The sequence below is a fragment of the Chiloscyllium plagiosum genome, unplaced genomic scaffold (assembly GCF_037043375.1).
Source record: "Chiloscyllium plagiosum isolate Xiang-an unplaced genomic scaffold, Cpla_swu_hap1 HiC_scaffold_15, whole genome shotgun sequence".
Taxonomy (NCBI): Eukaryota; Metazoa; Chordata; class Chondrichthyes; order Orectolobiformes; family Hemiscylliidae; genus Chiloscyllium; species Chiloscyllium plagiosum.
In genome coordinates, this window is record NW_028270153.1 from 36,384,389 (window position 1) to 36,402,039 (window position 17,651).

A 17,651-nucleotide genomic window follows, 5' to 3' on the forward strand; every position below is an offset into this window, starting at 1 on the left:
ACAGACAACCATCACTCAGTGATGTGAATTGTGTGTACTAAGATCATGGCTGGGTTATTGATAGAAGGTAGTTCCCATCCTGATGTTCAGTGAACTTTGCCAACTTTTATGAAGTATATGCATACTATATAGAGGCAAATGTAATGGTGGACACCTCTAAAACCAAACACTCAGGTTCATGTTTCATGTGATCTGGTAGCATCATGCTGCACACCATGATAATTACGCTCATAATTATCAGTTGTCATTAAAAATGTAAAGTTGCCCTAATCCTACCAAGCCATTGGGCTTCCCTCTTGTTAGCGAGGGATGGCTGGTGGTGGTTTAACCTGTAGGTCACCACACCTCAAGTGAGGGAAGAGATTGAGAAGGAGAGTCCTTCCTTGTTATCTCAGCCAATGCAGGAATTGAACTCACACTGTTGGCATCACTGTGCATCTCAAACCAGCCAACTCAGCTAACTGAAGAATTATTATTCCTCCTTGAATCCGCCAATGTGGACTCAGTGTGTGTTACTAGATCCCATGTGATGTTATTTATGAGATGTCTGGCATCTGATGCACGATTCCAATATTTAGTTAATTACCTGTTCTGTCCCTTTAAAGCCACTATTCAAGTAGGATGATGGTCTAAGTGGATAATGCCAAGTAATTATTGACATAGCAGGGCCACTGCTGTCAGCTTGTACATTTCAGGCTGCAGATTTCTGACGGGCTTTTTCAATCTTCATCGTTAACATTATTTTGCTTCTGTAAAATGTGTGGCACCTGGCTTGTGATAGATATTAACAATATTTGTATCCAGTTTGTTATAAATGACAAGTCATTTAATTTGTACTAAGGAAAATGTAGGTAGTGCACGGTTGGCACCAGAGAATATCTGTGTTGTTAGTTATGTCATTGTAAAGTTCATTTCAATGTTTTTATACAGGCTTCTTTATCTTTATTCTTGGCGTCGATGATGCTGATGAGGAGAAAATTAATGAAATTGCAGTCACACCTAGCATGAGAACTGTATGGCATGTAAATGATTTTGATGATTTAAGTGCTGTTGGAAACAAATTTATCTCATCCATTTGTCAGATTGTCTCTACAAGTAAGTACTTTCCCGCACTGCATGTGTGTTACCATGACAGGAGACACAAAACTTTGGAACCTTTAAGAAAGTTGAGTTCACCACTTTAAATATGTATCACAGATCATCTTAACTATTAAAGGCTCAATGCAGCTTTACTTGGCATATTCAGATTGACTTGTGTCTATTCCGATATTTACAAATTGGTTCTCCGCATGTAAAGCTTCCCATTTAATAATTCAGAGTATGTCTTTGTATCTTGTGCAATCTTCTATCTGTTAGGTCATGAAGGGCTACAAGTTGAGTGCATTGAGGTTGTATCTGAGGTTGTGATGTCAAGTCCCATTGACTGAAGTTCCAGACTGTGGGTGTTAAATCACGTATGATGAGCTGGATTTCATAGTTTGCAGGAAAGTAATGGTGCTCATCAATAAGCTAATTGAAGGCTCCCCTCACTGAGCCAGTAACCTCTGAAGAGCAGCTTTATCATTTCTTGATGACTATTTGAATACAATGACATGTCAAAGGGGCCTCCAAGTGTTCAGTGGCAATGATGTCAAAGGGGGTAAACAGCCAAACTCACTGAAGTGACCACATAGACAGAAAACCAGAAAGTGAAACCCAGTGAATCTGTTTTCTTCTAATATTTTATATTTAAATAAGTTATATTTTATAAGTGAAGTAATTGAGTGGGTTATACACATGAATCAGATAGAAAGCTAAAATATTTATAATGTTAATATTTGACCTACTTGCACAATCTTGAAAGGGCTTCCCGGTTTTTTTTGCTTGATTTCTATAAGTTTGTGTTACTAATTCTTTCAACCCAAAAAATTCATTATCAGAGTGGCAATTAAAACTGGTGGTTAATGAAAGATATGTATGATTATTGAATCAGTTTTCTAACTCCTACCTCTTTCAGTTGATTATTATTTCTGGTTTATCTAGATAAATGTGGGTTCAGTTTCAGGACTTCACCAACTTTTCGGTGGATACTTTTAAAGATTGTATTTAGCTGCTATTCTTTAAATAAAGTATTGTAATACTGTTCATTTGTTCTGCTGGCTGCCAAAAATCCAACAGAGGTTTTCAAAGAACAGAGAATCCACTTACTATATTGGCCATGTTTTCTTTCCTTAACAAGTAATACTAAATTCATAGTAACTGGTCATATATTTGATTGATGATATGGTTGTAAGTAAAATTGTTGAGTTGATCTGCATAGCAAAAGCAACTTAATTTTGTGTGAATCATTCGCAAATATTTTTGAAGGATGTCATTTTTGATTAATTGATCTTTCATGCTTATTTTCAGCTTGTCCCTTAACAAATATTAAGGACACTGTCGTGCCAGGTATGAAGTCTATGTAATTTATTTTGATTCAGCTGTTTTCAGTTCTAAAGAAGTGAAAATGCTAACATTCTGGAATTAATAATGATTATTTGTCAGATAAAATGCTGATGGTTTCTCAAATTTATTATGGACCAAAACCGGTTTTGTATCACAATTATAGTTTGATATATCTCTTATAGGAATTAACATGATGGAGGCATTTGGCTTAGACGTCAGGGAATATTCAGAACTTGAAGGAGTTTCTATGCAGTTTGACATCTTTACAGGTTTACCATCATATATCATTTTTGAAAATGCGCAGCTTACACAGACCACCAGGTATGTATGAGAGTCTAATTCCATCTATTCCCAAGAGCACATTTACACATCTTATTGTTGTTCACTTCCAATCCCTTCCCAGCACACAAATCGTTGAGACCCTCACTCACATCTTTGTCACTGCTAGTCTGAACGATGCTTTATGCCTAACTGATTGGCTTTCTCTTCTTCACCTTTGATAAACTTTATGTAATTTCCATTGAACAGAAAACATTGAAGTCTCAATATCTTCAAACAAAGCATTGATTTTCTCGCTAACAAAGTCGTTATGATTTTCAATATCAATAGCAATGACCCTTTTCACTCCAGTAGAATTGCTAGCCTTAAAAGGGGGGGCACTTAAACATGAACAACAAAATAACACATTGTGTTGTACAGCAGTGTTCCTTATTCCTTTGAACTTGTAGTAAACACCACCTTCCGCTCCAATCTATCACCATCACCCACCTCTTTCATCTACCTATCACCTTCCAAGCTATTTTACCCCCAGCTCCACCCCCGTCCTATTTATCTCTCAGTCCCCTTGGGCCCCCACCCCACCACATTCCTGATGAAAGGTTTATGCCCAAAACGTTGACTCTCCTACTCCTTGGATGCTGCCTGACCTTCTGTGCTTTTCCAGCACCACACTTTTTGATTCATAGCACAGTCAGATTTTTTTAATATATTGTAACATTGCATGTGGTACACTTCATGTTCACAATTCTTTCTTCCTTTTTTTTTAATGCTAAAATGTACATTGGAAACTGCCTATATTAATTGTGACATGATTTTTCAAATACTAATGATGAAAATATATATGCAAACAGTTTATCATCAATTGATTGGTAAACCAGTTAAGATTTTTAAAATTATCATTTCAATACGTTTTTCTTCATAACAAACATTTCTGAGACCTAACATTACATTTTGAACAGTTAAAAAATAACACACAATTTAAAATAACAATATTACATTTAAATATTGCTGAATAAAAGACAAGATGTTAAAGGTTTATGTCATGTACTCATCAGGATTGACAGGCAAAAAACCAAGAAAGCATCATGTTAGACTGTATGAAAACAGAGTGTACACTAATTGGAACATGTTTGGCATGGAAATGCAGCAGGAAGGGTTTGTTCAGTTTTAATTAAATAAATTCAGACCAAGCTGGTTGATTTTGATTGGTCATGGCATAGCTATGGCGAATGCAGCAAGAATTGGCAATTTCCATAATGCTTCCCTCAATGAAAATGGTACAGTGTAGGATCCAACTCCTTTAGCCTACTAGGAACAGGGTCTTGTGTGTTAATGTTTGTAGCTTCTAGGTTACCCAGTTGAATGACACAGCGAATGTGACAGATCATTTAAATTGGATGTTGGAGGACAAAACACTTTGATTTCTTTTCTCTTTTTTTTAACAATGCTTTGTTCACCACTTTCAAAGAATAGATTTAGTGTGTTGATTTTGTTATAATGTAAGGTCTCAGCCCATCTCAAAGTCTAGATTTTGAATAGAGGCTTTTACATCATAATCAATAGAAACAGCTCTCAACTGCATGCAATTATTTCTGTTCATATGTATCGGTTTCAATTTGTATGTGATTTCTCATGCTTTTTTATATTAATTTATACATTAACCAGCATCTCCACTTAAATCTAATCATTGCTAAATATACCCCATTTTTAATACCAAGTTTATTAAACCATGCAGTTCTTATTGCCTTGTCAAATACTAATTGCTTCTAAAGAAAAGCCCAAGTTTGAAACTATATAATGATTGCAGTTAAGGTTCAATGTAATGTGCAAGTGCCAATAGTTACCATTGCTTTCAGAAATTATAATGGAGCTTTTACATTAGTTGACATCGATTGGAAGTTTCTTAAAAATTGTCTATGTGTGATACGCAAATGTCATCATTTTATCATCTATATAGAATCTGGAAGTAGCATTTACCCAGTTAAAAATTTCAAGGCACAGTTAGTCGTAACGTCTTGGAGTCATAGAGTTATACTGCATGGAAGCAGAGGCTTCCCATCAACTCATCCATGCCAACCAGGTATCCTAAACTGATGTTGTCCCATCTGCCAGCATTTGGTCCATATTCTTCTAAACTATTGTAGGAATTGTACCAACCTCCACCTCCTCTTCTGACAGCTTGTTCCATGCATGCACCACCCTCTGCGTGATAAAGTTGCCCTTCAGATCTCTTTTAAACCTTTCTTCTCTCACCTCTAGTTTTGGACTCCCCTATCCTGGGAAAAAAGACTTCAGCTATTCACCTTACCTATGTCTCTCATGATTTTAAAAACCTTCATAAGGTCACCCATCAGTCCCCAGAAATGCTTGCTTTCATTAGCCTTGTGAGAATTTCTTGAGATGCACTGGGGCAAAATTGGATGGGGCCTGAAAACAAAAGTGAGTTTGCCAGTAAGATTGCCCATTGCTTCTGGCACGACAAAACTGCATGCACTGCCTGCTCATTGAAATGTTTGCGGCTAAGCTTCCTGTTGAGTAGAAAAAACAGGGTCACCATGTCACAGATGAAGGTAGAGGTTGGGAAGGAGAGTAACCTCAGCCTTGAGCAAGAGAGTAAACTCCTGGTAACCTCAGCCAATGTTAGTCTGCTTAGCAAGTCAGCCATCCAGCCAACTAAGCTAACTGATCTCCAGTTGCAGTGTAGCATACACCAGAAGTTTGCATGTGCATTCCGAATGCCATGTTACGCCCAAACAAAAACACACATTGTGCAAAGAACTGGATGCTGTGAAGACATGTTTTATGGCCATTGAATCCATGTCATATCAAAGGTTATGTATGTTCCTTATTGGCTAAATTCAGCCACTGCTGGAAATGTGTTGCTGGAAAAGCGCAGCAGGTCAGGCAGCATCCAGGGAACAGGAGAATCGACATTTCGGGCATAAGCCCTTCTTCAGGAATGAGGAAAGTTTTTCCAGCAGGCTAAGATAAAAGGTAGGGAGGAGGGACTTGGGGGAGGGGCGTCGGAAATGTGATAGGTGGAAAGAGGTCAAGGTGAGGGTGATAGATCAGACTGGGGTGGGGGGGGGGGAGAGGTCGGGAAGAAGATCTCAGGTTAGGAAGGCAGTGCTGAATTTGATGGATTTGACTGAGACAGGGTGGGGGGAGGGGAAATGAGGAAACTGGTGAAATCCGAGTTCATCCCTTGTGGTTGGAGGGTTCCTAGCCGGAAGATGAGGCGTTCTTCCTCCAACCGTCGTTTTGTTGTGGTCTGACGATGGAGGAGTCCAAAGACCTGCATATCCTTGGTGGAGTGGGAGGGGGAATTGAAATGTTGAGATACAGGGTGGTTGGGTTGGTTGGTCCAGGTGTCCCAGAGGTGTTCTCTGAAATGCTCCGCAAGTGGGCGGCACGGTGGCACAGTGGTTAGCACTGCTGCCTCGCAGCGCCAGAGACCCGGGTTCAATTCCCGACTCAGGCGACTGACTGTGTGGAGTTTGCACGTTCTCCCCGTGTCTGCGTGGGTTTCCTCCGGGGGCTCCGGTTTCCTCCCACAGTCCAAAGATGTGCAAGTCAGGTGAATTGGCCATGCTAAATTGCCCGTAGTGTTAGGTAAAGGGGTAAATGTAGGGGTATGGGTGGGTTACGCTTCGGCGGGTCGGTGTGGACTTGTTGGGCCGAAGGGCCTGTTTCCACACTGTAAGTAATCTTAAAAAAAAGTAGTCGGCCTGTCTCCCCAATATAGAGGAGGCCACATCGGGTGCAGAGGATGCAATAGATGATATGTGTAGAGGTGCAGGTGAATCTGTGGCGGATATGGAAGTTTCCTTTGGGGCCTTGGAGGGAGGTGAGGGGGGAGGTGTGGGCGCAAGTCTTGCACCTCCTGCGGTTGCAGGGGAAGGTGCCGGGAGTGGAGGTTGGGTTGGTGGGGGGTGTGGATCTGACGAGGGAGTCACGGAGGGAGTGGTCTTTACGGAATGCTGGGAGGGGAGGGAAATATATCCTTGGTGGTGGGGTCCGTTTGAAGGTAGCGGAAATGACGGCGGATGATGCGCTGTACATGGAGATTGGTGGGGTGGTAGGTGAGTACCAGTGGGGTTCTGTCCTGGTGGCGGTTGGAGGGGCAGGGTACAAGGGCGGAGGAGCGGGAAGTGGAAGAGATGCGGTGGAGGGCATCGTCGACCACGTCGGGGGGGAAATTGCGGTCCTTGAAGAAGGAGGCCATCTGGGTTGTGCGTTTTTGGAACTGGGAGCAGATGCGGCGTCCTCGTGAAGTGGGTGAACAGTTCATCCACTTCACCAACACCTTCCACCCCGACCTCAAATTCACCTGGACAGTCTCAGATTCCTCCCTCCCCTTCCTCGACCTTTGTATTTCTATCTCAGGCGACCGAATCAACACGGACATCTACTACAAACCGACCGACTCCCACAGCTACCTGGACTACACCTCCTCCCATCCTGCCCCCTGTAAAAACGCCATCCCATTCTCCCAATTCCTTCGACTCCGCCGCATCTGCTCCCAGGAGGACCAGTTCCAAAAACGCACAACCCAGATGGCCTCCTTCTTCAAGGTCCGCAATTTCCCCCCCGACGTGGTCGACGATGCCCTCCACCGCATCTCTTCCACTTCCCACTCCTCCGCCCTTGAACCCCGCCCCTCCAACTGCCACCAGGACAGAACCCCACTGGTACTCACCTACCACCCCACCAATCTCCATGTACAGCGCATCATCCGCCGTCATTTCCGCTACCTCCAAACGGACCCCACCACCAAGGATATATTTCCCTCCCCTCCCCTATCAGCATTCCGTAAAGACCACTCCCTCCGTGACTCCCTCGTCAGATCCACACCCCCCACCAACCCAACCTCCACTCCCGGCACCTTCCCCTGCAACCGCAGGAGGTGCAAGACTTGCGCCCACACCTCCCCCCTCACCCTCCTCCAAGGCCCCAAAGGAAACTTCCATATCCGCCACAGATTCACCTGCACCTCTATACATATCATCTATTGCATCCTCTGCACCCGATGTGGCCTCCTCTATATTGGGGAGACAGGCCGACAACTTGCGGAGCGTTTCAGAGAACACCTCTGGGACACCCGGACCAACCAACCCAACCACCCTGTAGCTCAACATTTCAATTCCCCCTCCCACTCCACCAAGGATATGCAGGTCTTTGGACTCCTCCATCGTCAGACCACAACAAAACGACGGTTGGAGGAAGAACGCCTCATCTTCCGGCTCGGAACCCTCCAACCGCAAGGGATGAACTCGGATTTCACCAGTTTCCTCATTTCCCCTCCCCCCACCCTGTCTCAGTCAAATCCATCAAATTCAGCACCGCCTTCCTAACCTGAGATCTTCTTCCCGACCTCTCCGCCCCCACCCCAGTCTGACCTATCACCCTCACCTTGACCTCTTTCCACCTATCACATTTCCGACGCCCCTCCCCCAAGTCCCTCCTCCCTACCTTTTATCTTAGCCTGCTGGACAAACTTTCCTCATTCCTGAAGAAGGGCTTATGCCCGAAACGTCGATTCTCCTGTTCCCTGGATGCTGCCTGACCTGCTGCGCTTTTCCAGCAACACATTTCTAGCTCTGATCTCCAGCATCTGCAGACCTCACTTTCTCCTCATAAATTCAGCCACTGGCTGCCCTGAAGCTTGAATCAATCAATATTCCCAACAACAAAAGTCAAGAATGTTGAAATTTTATGGACGTGCAATGAACACTTGCCATTTGTTAATGAGACTATGTTGAACAGGAATAAAGGAATTTAATGAAAAAAACTTTCATAAAGAACTCCCTAGCAAGCTAACACACATTGTAAAATTATTGCATCAATAACAATCACGATGCAGTCTGGAGATTATTTCCTCCTTTATGTGTACCTCCTTCAATCCTCTGCACAGCTAGCTGGAATTAGCAGAACCTTGATTGAAATGATGAGTTCACTGTGATGTGCAGAAATTAGTTGCATCATTTCATGCCATGATATTCTTGAGTATGGATTTTCCATAAGACTGAGCATTGTTGGGAATTGGACTTGGCAAAAGTTAATCAGGCAAATCCTTCATATTTTTCCTCCATTTGTAAGTTAAAATCCAACTGTTAAAAAATATAATCAAAAAACATTTACTTCTGAGCTCTTCTTTTGAATTTATCTTTTTTTTTAAATGTAGGAATATCCACCCCACCGGACTACCTCCAGAGTATACGATTACATTGCTCTTCCGATTACTGCATAATACTCCAAAAGAACCATATGCCATTTGGCAGATTGTAGATGAAGATTTTCAGCCTCTTGTTGGAGTGGTGCTTAACTGTAAGGCTTTTGAACTCAAATTAAACAAGTAATTTTTTTTTTAAAGATTCATTTATACTTTTAGCAGGGAACCATTTAATAAATTTATGGGCGGCACGGTGGCACAGTGGTTAGCACTGCTGTCTCACAGCGCCAGAGACCCGGGTTCAATTCCCGCCTCAGACGACTGACTGTGTGGAGTTTGCACGTTCTCCCCGTGTCTGCGTGGGTTTCCTCCGGGTGCTCCGGTTTCCTCCCACAGTCCAAAGATGTGCAGGTTAGGTGAATTGGCCATGCTAAATTGCCCGTAGTGTTAGGTAAGGGGTAAATGTAGGGGTATGGGTGGGTTGCGCTTCGGCGGGTCGGCGTGGACTTGTTGGGCCGAAGGGCCTGTTTCCACACTGTAATGTAATTTAATCTAATCTAATCTAAAAGGGACCCTTTCCTGTTGGGAGAGTAAACAGAAATTCATGAAGAGATGAATCAGAATGAAAAAAAGAGTAACATGGCTCAAATTTGCAGAACACCTTTTAATTGAGTAAAGTGTGCAGCTGGGTGTACAATTTTGTAAAATAAACATCTCAAAAATATTGACAATTGATATCAATTAGCACCAATTTTACATTAAAAGTAATATAATTTTAATTTGTTATTCCATGTAACTTACAGGTAACCAACAAACTCTGAAGTATTTTCATCTTGATTATAAGAGTGAATTACAGGAAGTTACTTTTAACCAACCCGAAGTTAAAAAAGTTTTCTTTGGAAGTTTTCATAAGGTACATCCGTTATTTTTAAAGCCCGATTAGAACTCAGTACTTATGTAATGTTTGATTTCTGATATTTATATGTGTACCAAAGTATGTTGTTGGTGCTTTGATTATCCATATGTATATGCTTCCCAGCAGTCATATCATTTTTAATCAATTAACACATGAAATCAAAATGACAAATGAGGATATCATGCAGCAAACATTAATACTTTACGATTCCTTTGCTTGGGAACAAGATATTAACCCATGTCAAATAATGAATCAAAATAGATGGATTTATTGTTCTCACATCTTTAGTCACACAACAACAACAAAACTAATATGGGGAATAAGGTGAAAAGACGATTGGTTTAAAAAAGGCAAGTCTGCCTGGATAGCAGATGGACAAAGAGAATTCTGAAGTAAGTTAGAGGCAATGGACAATGTACTTAAAAGTGTAAAGTATCAAGTTAGGGTAGGATTGCAGGTAAACTTACAAGAAACAACTAACAGTGGGATTAAAGAGTCACAGAGTCGTACAGCACAGAAATGACCCTTCGGTCCAACTTGTCCATGCCGACCAGTTATCCCAACACAATCTAGTCCCACCTCCCAACACCCGGCCCATATCCCTCCAAACCCTTCCTTTTCATATACTCATCCAAAAGCCTTTTAAATGTTGCAATTGTACCAGCCTCCACCACTTCCTCTGGCAGCTCATTCCATACACTTACCACCCTCTGGATGAAAACATTGCCCCTTAGGTCTCTTTTATATCTTTTCCCTCTCACCCTAAACCTATGCCCTCTAGTTCTGCACTCCCCATCCCAGGGAAAAGACTTTGTCTATTTACCCTATCCATGCCCCTCATAATTTTGTAAACCTCTATAAGATCACCCCTCAGCCTCCGAAACTCCCGGGAAAACAGCCCCAGCCCAATCAGCCTCTCCATATAGCTCAAATCCTCCTTCCAACCCTGGCAACATCCTTGTAAGTCTTTTCTGAACCCTTTCAAGTTTCACAACATCTTTCTGATAGGAAGGAGACCAGAATTGCACTCAATATTCCAACAGGTGCCAAACCAATGTCCTGTACAGCCGCAACATGACTTCCCAACTCCTGTACTCAATACTCTGACCAATAAAGGAAAGCATACCAAACACCACCTTCACTATCCTATCTACCTGCGACTCCGCTTTCAAGGAGCAATGAGCCTGCACTCCAAGGTCTCTTTGTTCAGCAACACTCCCTAGTACCTTATATTAAGTGTATAAGTCCTGCTAAGATTTGCTTTCCCAAAATGTAGCTCCTCACATTCATCTAAATTAAACTCCATCTGCCACTTCTCAGCCCATTGGCCCACCTGATCAAGATCCCGTTGTAATCTGAGGTAATCTTCTATGCAGTTCACTACACCTCCAATTTTGGTGTCATCTGCAAACTTACTAACCATATCTCTTCTGCTCCCATCCAAATCATTTACATAAATGATGAAAAGTAGTGGACCAGCACTGATCCTTGTGGCACTCCACTGGTCACAGGCCTCCTGTCTGAAAAACAACCCTCCACCACCACCCTCTGTCTTCTATCTTTGAGGCAGTTCTGTATCCAAATGGCTAGTTCTTCCTGTATTACGTAAAGATTTCCAAGGTGACAGAATATCACATGACCAAAGACAAGCAGGTACACTGAGTAATTCCTCCCTATGTTTATAGAAAGTACTAGCATATATGCCTGAATTTCTAGAGGTAGAGACACCATAGATGCATCTGAGGACATTAAAGGAGTTGAAAAAGGCACCAAATTGCATGAGAAAAGGGTTCATTCAATAAGGAATAGGCAAACTAAATCCAAACAGATCTGTAGACATTAGAAATGTGTGCTCCTGAGTGCAAATGACCTTTAATGTGAGTAAGTGTAAAAACTGAAAGTGAAGTAAACAATTGGGAATTTAAACTAAATAATTTTAGGCAAAAGGACACATCAGAGGCAAGGAATGTAGGACTAATGGTTGATAGTTTGCTGTTGACAATAGTGCAGTATGCAGCAGTAGTGAGGAAAGCTAGCCTCATCCTGGTATGTATGACTATAGGGGTAAAAGATTCATCACATCCAAGCAGAATGCAGCAATCAATTTAGTTTGAGGAATGTTAGAAGAGCCATACTGTTTAATATGTAGAAGGCTTAGGGAGATACCACAAGGTTTTGAAGAAAAGGTTAGTTTGGTGTTGATAATATGTTCAAGATTGTTACGCTTTCCATGACTAAAGAAAAAGCAAGTATTTGGAAGAAGGAAGGTGCACAGGCAGTTTAGATTCAACAACTTGGTGAACTTTCGAAGTAACAGTTTTTTTTTCAAACACAGATTCATTATTTGACAAAGGGTTTAACTGGTTGGAACTGGCCAGATTAACCGCAGGGTTGTTTCCAGTTCTATATTTATTTTAGTAATATCTAAGCCTCTCGTGATAGCAGTTAAAGAGCCTTTCTCCTAATGCAAATGGAATATTGATGACAAATAATACAAATGTAAAACTGTTTTTCCTTGTTTCTTTAGGTCCATATAGCAGTGAGTAGGACAACGGTCAAACTTTATATTGACTGCATGGAAATTGGAGAGAAATCCATGAATGTTCTTGGGAAAATCTCCACACAAGGTTTTGAGATTCTAGGGAAACTGGTAAATACGAAGGGCCCTGGCAGTCAATCAGTGCCAGTAAGTGATTGCTGATTAGATCTCTTCATTTCTTTGACAGATTTTTATTTTTTAATTGTGCTCAATGCTTTGTTTAGTTTCAGTTACAAGCATTTGAAATGGTTTGTAATACATCATGGGCTGACATGGACAACTGCTGTGATCTACCTGCACTGGTGAGTTTCATGTCGAACTATCACATTGAAGCCTTAAAAGTAAACCATAGAATCTGTGTGTGCAGATTTTTAACATGGTACATAGGAAAAAGTGGCAAGCAGTTACCCAAACTAAAGTTTAACAAAAATAAAATAACTGGTTGAACGTTGGTGGAAGAATAAATATTGATTAGGAATTGGAAAAATTGTCTTCTATTGAATGCTACGATGGAATCCATTTTGTGTATTAGAACAAAGTAACTGCAGAACATCTCATCTGAAAGGAGACACCTTCGGTGATGTAACATTCTTTCAGTACTTCTCTAAAGCATCAGTCTGAATTATGCAGCTTTGTTGAACACATAACCAATAAAGGAAAACTTGTTCTGAACTGATCAAAGTTATGTCATTGGGATGTAACATGTACAATTGGCCTTGGTGGATAAGACGCAATTAGAAAATGGTCTTGTAAAGTTATAACTCTTTTATAATTAATGCTGAGCTTCATTTAACTCTACATTTCAATCTTGCTTGGTCAATAATATCCATGATGATTTAATTAAAGCTCTCATACATTTCTACAAATTTCATTGGAGTGAAAGCTAATGACCTAATTTAAGCCTAAGAATCTGATCATATTTAAAAAGTCAGCATAGGGATAGAAACTAATGGTAATAAATTCAAAAACACAAGAGAAGCCATGCTGACTGAACCCACAACTTTAGCATTATTAGCACTAAATACTAACCAACTATTTAATGCCAAGATAAACATATCCATGGCTTACTGCAGATTAGGTGACATTCTTGGCTAATCATTCATGGGATGTGGGTATGCCCAGGTACCTTCCTTTGTTCTAGATATGTCTCCAACCAACTGTTATGAGCACAGCTGATGTTCTTCCTGGCTAAGTTTGATCCGAGACTGAAATCTGACTTGATGGATCATGTTTTGTTTTGTTTTTATTTAATAAATGATCTTTCAAAGAAACATTGGACACAATGTTGCAGATTTGGTTTTAACAATAAAAAAGAAGTTTATTGTACAAAAGAAATGAGGAAAAAATAGAATAAACCAAGTCATTTGCCCATATCACATTTGACAGATTATATTAAAAATATAATCATATCCATCCAAGCATCATCATATTTCAGGACTCAAACACCAGTGAGTCTGTTCCCTATCACATCTCTTGGTTCAACTTAAACATTTCTTCCATTTCCTGCTGGAGAGTTTAAGAATCTTTTCATTGGGCTTAAATGTTAAATATTAAATATTGAGCTTAGATATTCTCAAACCAAATACTTCTGTTCTAGGAAGCACTTACACTGAGGTAGCTTACTTCCTAATATTTCTCGATTTCTGTAGGAGAACTGTTTCACTCATCTAATGACAACAAGGACTCCTGCAAACTGAAAACAAAAGCATTCCAAGCTCTTTCCCTAAGTTTTCTTCCCTCAGCAAACAAATTTTCCTGGATTAGTGGTGCTGGAAGAGCACAGCAGTTCAGGTAGCATCCGAGGAGCAGTTAAATCGACGTTTCAGGCAAAAGCCCTTTATCTGGAATAAAGGCAGAGAGCCGGAAGCGTGGAGAGATAAGCTAGAGGAGGGTGGGAGTGGGGAGAAAGTAGCATAGAGTAAGAGCTTCAGGGCAGAGGAAATGACCTGGGAGTTGCAGTGGGAGAGGGACTCCCTGAGATTCTTGTAGAGAGAGGAGGAAAACTTCTTCAAGGCAGGCATCCTTGCAAGAGGATTCGCAGTAGGGTTAAAATCAGCTCGGTAAAAACAATGACTGCGGATGCTGGAAACCAGATTCTGGATTAGTGGTGCTGGAAGAGCACAGCAGTTCAGGCAGCATCCGAGGAGCAGTAAAATCGACGTTTCAGGCAAAAGCCCTTCAGGAATAAAGGCAGAGAGCCTGAAGCGTGGAGAGATAAGCTAGAGGAGGGTGGGGGTACCTAAACAAATTTTCCTACTGAGCTGAAAGCTCCTCAATTTTTTTTTTCATTTATAAAACTTTCTCAACACAAATGAATTCCCATTATCTCATTGATCATTAAATCTCTTCATACACACAGACCATAACCCACATGCCACTCGTTCAAAGAGCAAACTCTAAAGTAAATGGTATTTTTATGGCAGGGATGTTTCCTCCCAATTCATATGTGTCTGGTTTTGCTCGGGCTCCTTAATGTCACACTGCATTTGCAGCTTTGCTGTCAGAGCAGTCAGTCTTGTCACTGGAATTCAGCTGTTTTGTTCCATGATTGAACCAAGGCTGTAATGAGATCAGGTGCTAAGTAGCCCTGTCAGAACTGGAGCTGAGTGTCCAGCTGGTTATTGCTAAGGAAGTGCTGCTTGATAGCACGGTTGCTGATTCCTTACATCACTTTACCGATGATCAAGAGTAGACTGATGAGATGGTAATGGCCAGGTTGGATTTATCTTGCTTTTTGTATAGAGGACATTCCTGGATGATTTTCAAAATTGTTAGACAGATGCCAATGTTGTAATATGTCCTGGATAGCTTGGCTAAGGGTGCAGCAAGTTCTAGAACACATGTCTTTAATATTATTGCGAAAATGTTGACAGGGTCTATACCTTTGCAGTATCCTGTGCCTTCAGCCATTTTTTGGAGTGAATTGAACTGATAGAAGACTGGCATCTGTGATGCTGGGGACCACTGGAGGAGGACAAGGTAGATGAGCTGTTGGGCACTCCTTGCTGATGATTGTTTATCGCTGGCAGCAGGATGTACCATATACAGGATGCACTGCAGAAGTTCACCAGTGCTCCTTAGACAGCATCTTCCTAATGGAGAAAGTGAGGTCTGCAGATGCTGGAGATCAGAGATGGAAATGTGTTGCTGGAAAAGCGCAGCAGGTCAGGCAGCATCTAGGGAACAGGAGAATCGACGTTTCGGGCATTCCTGAAGAAGGGCTAATGCCCGAAACGTCGATTCTCCTGTTCCCTAGATGCTGCCTGACCTGCTGCGCTTTTCCAGCAACACATTTCCATCTCAGCATCTTCCTAATCAATGACCACTACCATCTGGAAGGACAAGAGCAGTAGATACATGGGAACGTCACCACCTGCAAGTTCCCCTCCAGCCCACTCACCATCCCGTCTTGGAAATATATTGCCATTTCTTCAATGTCACTGAGTGAAAATCCTGCAGAATATCCTCTTTAATAGCATTGTGGATCTACACCAAATGGACTATAATGATTACAAACACTGCTCACCACCAGCTAGTGATGAATAATGAGATTGCTGCCTTATCTTTTTCACTTCTGTTACATTATTGAGGATGGGGATATTTATAGAACCTGTTTCTTCAGTGAATTGTGTAATAGTCCATCACCATTCATAACTAAACCTGGGAGGACTGCAGAGCTTAGATCTGATCCATTGATTGTGACATTGCTTAGCCCTGGTTATCACTTTACATGTCCTGCATGTGTTTCGTAAATTGTACTAATGAGAATGTTTTCTTGGTTTTAGAGAGATGAAGTGGCATGTCCTCCTCTTATCCATGCGTGTACTTGTTCATCATCCGTCCAAAGGCGACCTGGGCCTTTAGGACTCCCAGTGAGTAGATCATTTTATCATACAATACACAATGCAGAATGACTATTATTCTATTGACAACATGGGAAGTGTTACAGTTAAATCAGTGCATGGAGTCACAAAATCTGATAGATATAATTAAGCAACATACTAGATAAAATAATTATCACTATTGAAAAATGAGCCATTAAAGTAGAATGGAGTAGCTTTTATTTGTCATTTCTACCATATGCACCTGATAGAATGCAATGAACATTACAATAATACACTGAGGCCATCTCAGTTACTGACCTGGTGTAGGGCTGCTAATTACATGAATTAATCTGAAACATGTTGGACCCTTTAAGGCTCTACATTCCAGACCAATTTCCAGCAAACCCATCCAAGGTTCTGCTGCCTGTGTCCTAAATCACATCAAGTTCTATTCACCCTCACACCTGTTTTCTTTGAGCTACATTGGCTTGCAGCTTGGCAAACCTAATTTTCAAAATTCTCAATCTTCTTTCCAAATCTCCACATAGCTTGACCCCTGTCTGTCAACTCTTACACCTCTGTGCTGTTACATTTCTAGCCCTGATGTGTATTCGCAAATTTCTTTCCTGTATCATTAGTAGCTAAACCCGCAGCCCTGGAATTCTGTTTGCAAGTCTTTACCTATTAAAACACTCCTGAAAATCTGCTTCTACTACTAAGTTTTTGGGCACTTGATCTAAAATGGCGTGGTTCAGTGTCAAACTTTGTGTTCCTCTGTGGGCTGTTTCATTTTGTCAATGATGCTATATAAATACAAATATTGCTGGAGGAACTCAGCATATCTGGTAGTGCCTGTAGGGAAATCTACAATGGAGTTGAAATCGGGCACATGTCACGTCTGCAAACATTTCCCATGTTTCTCTGAAATGCTTCTTAAAATAAATACTTTGCCTTTTATGATGTTAAGATGGTGCATGGAATTTTACAAGTAGTGGAGGAAATCATTTTAAAGTGTAATCATTGAAGCATATCCTGTAATGATAAGTCTGCATTATTGAGAACATGAACATGACCATGGACTAACTTGAATTATGTGAACATAAGCCCCCTTCATAAGACCGAGTCTGCAATAAGGTGATCTCAGTTTTGCTCAATTTCTGTGAAGAGTTGGAGTGTATTTATTCATTATTTCTATCTAAATAATACATTCAAAATACTCTCAATAGTATTTCTTAATCCTGCACTTTGTAACCAATTCTTCAGGGTCCTCCTGGTTTAAGAGGAGCCCAGGGTGAGCGTGGGGAACCAGGATCTCAGGTAAGTAAAGAAATGTGTTAAAAATGATATTTTACCGAAAAACTGATTTCCAGTAATGCAGAGCTTGGAGGTTCTGTGTCCTGTTGGTAGCATCTCTGCCTCTAAACAAGAAACTCCAACACCAAATCCCACTTAATAGTGACAGCTGCCATTCAATCAGGTTGATGAATGGTCTGCTAA

The 17,651-nt window shown here is 41.2% G+C and overlaps 1 protein-coding gene across 4 annotated transcripts in view; it reads left to right on the forward strand.

Annotated features, from left to right (window-relative positions):
* LOC122560121 (collagen alpha-1(XIV) chain-like) overlaps window positions 1–17,651 on the forward strand; it is a 188,439-nt gene that overhangs the window by 131,746 nt on the left and 39,042 nt on the right. For 3 of the 4 annotated variants that reach the window (XM_043710374.2, XM_043710375.2, XM_087994895.1), the window contains exons 29-37: window positions 931–1,095; window positions 2,389–2,427; window positions 2,607–2,745; window positions 8,888–9,030; window positions 9,679–9,788; window positions 12,319–12,477; window positions 12,555–12,632; window positions 16,116–16,202; window positions 17,418–17,471. In XM_043710374.2, the coding sequence (XP_043566309.2) occupies window positions 931–1,095; window positions 2,389–2,427; window positions 2,607–2,745; window positions 8,888–9,030; window positions 9,679–9,788; window positions 12,319–12,477; window positions 12,555–12,632; window positions 16,116–16,202; window positions 17,418–17,471 (974 nt within the window). The remainder of the gene's footprint in view (window positions 1–930; window positions 1,096–2,388; window positions 2,428–2,606; window positions 2,746–8,887; window positions 9,031–9,678; window positions 9,789–12,318; window positions 12,478–12,554; window positions 12,633–16,115; window positions 16,203–17,417; window positions 17,472–17,651) is intronic. The other variant, XM_043710377.2, reaches the window with a different exon arrangement.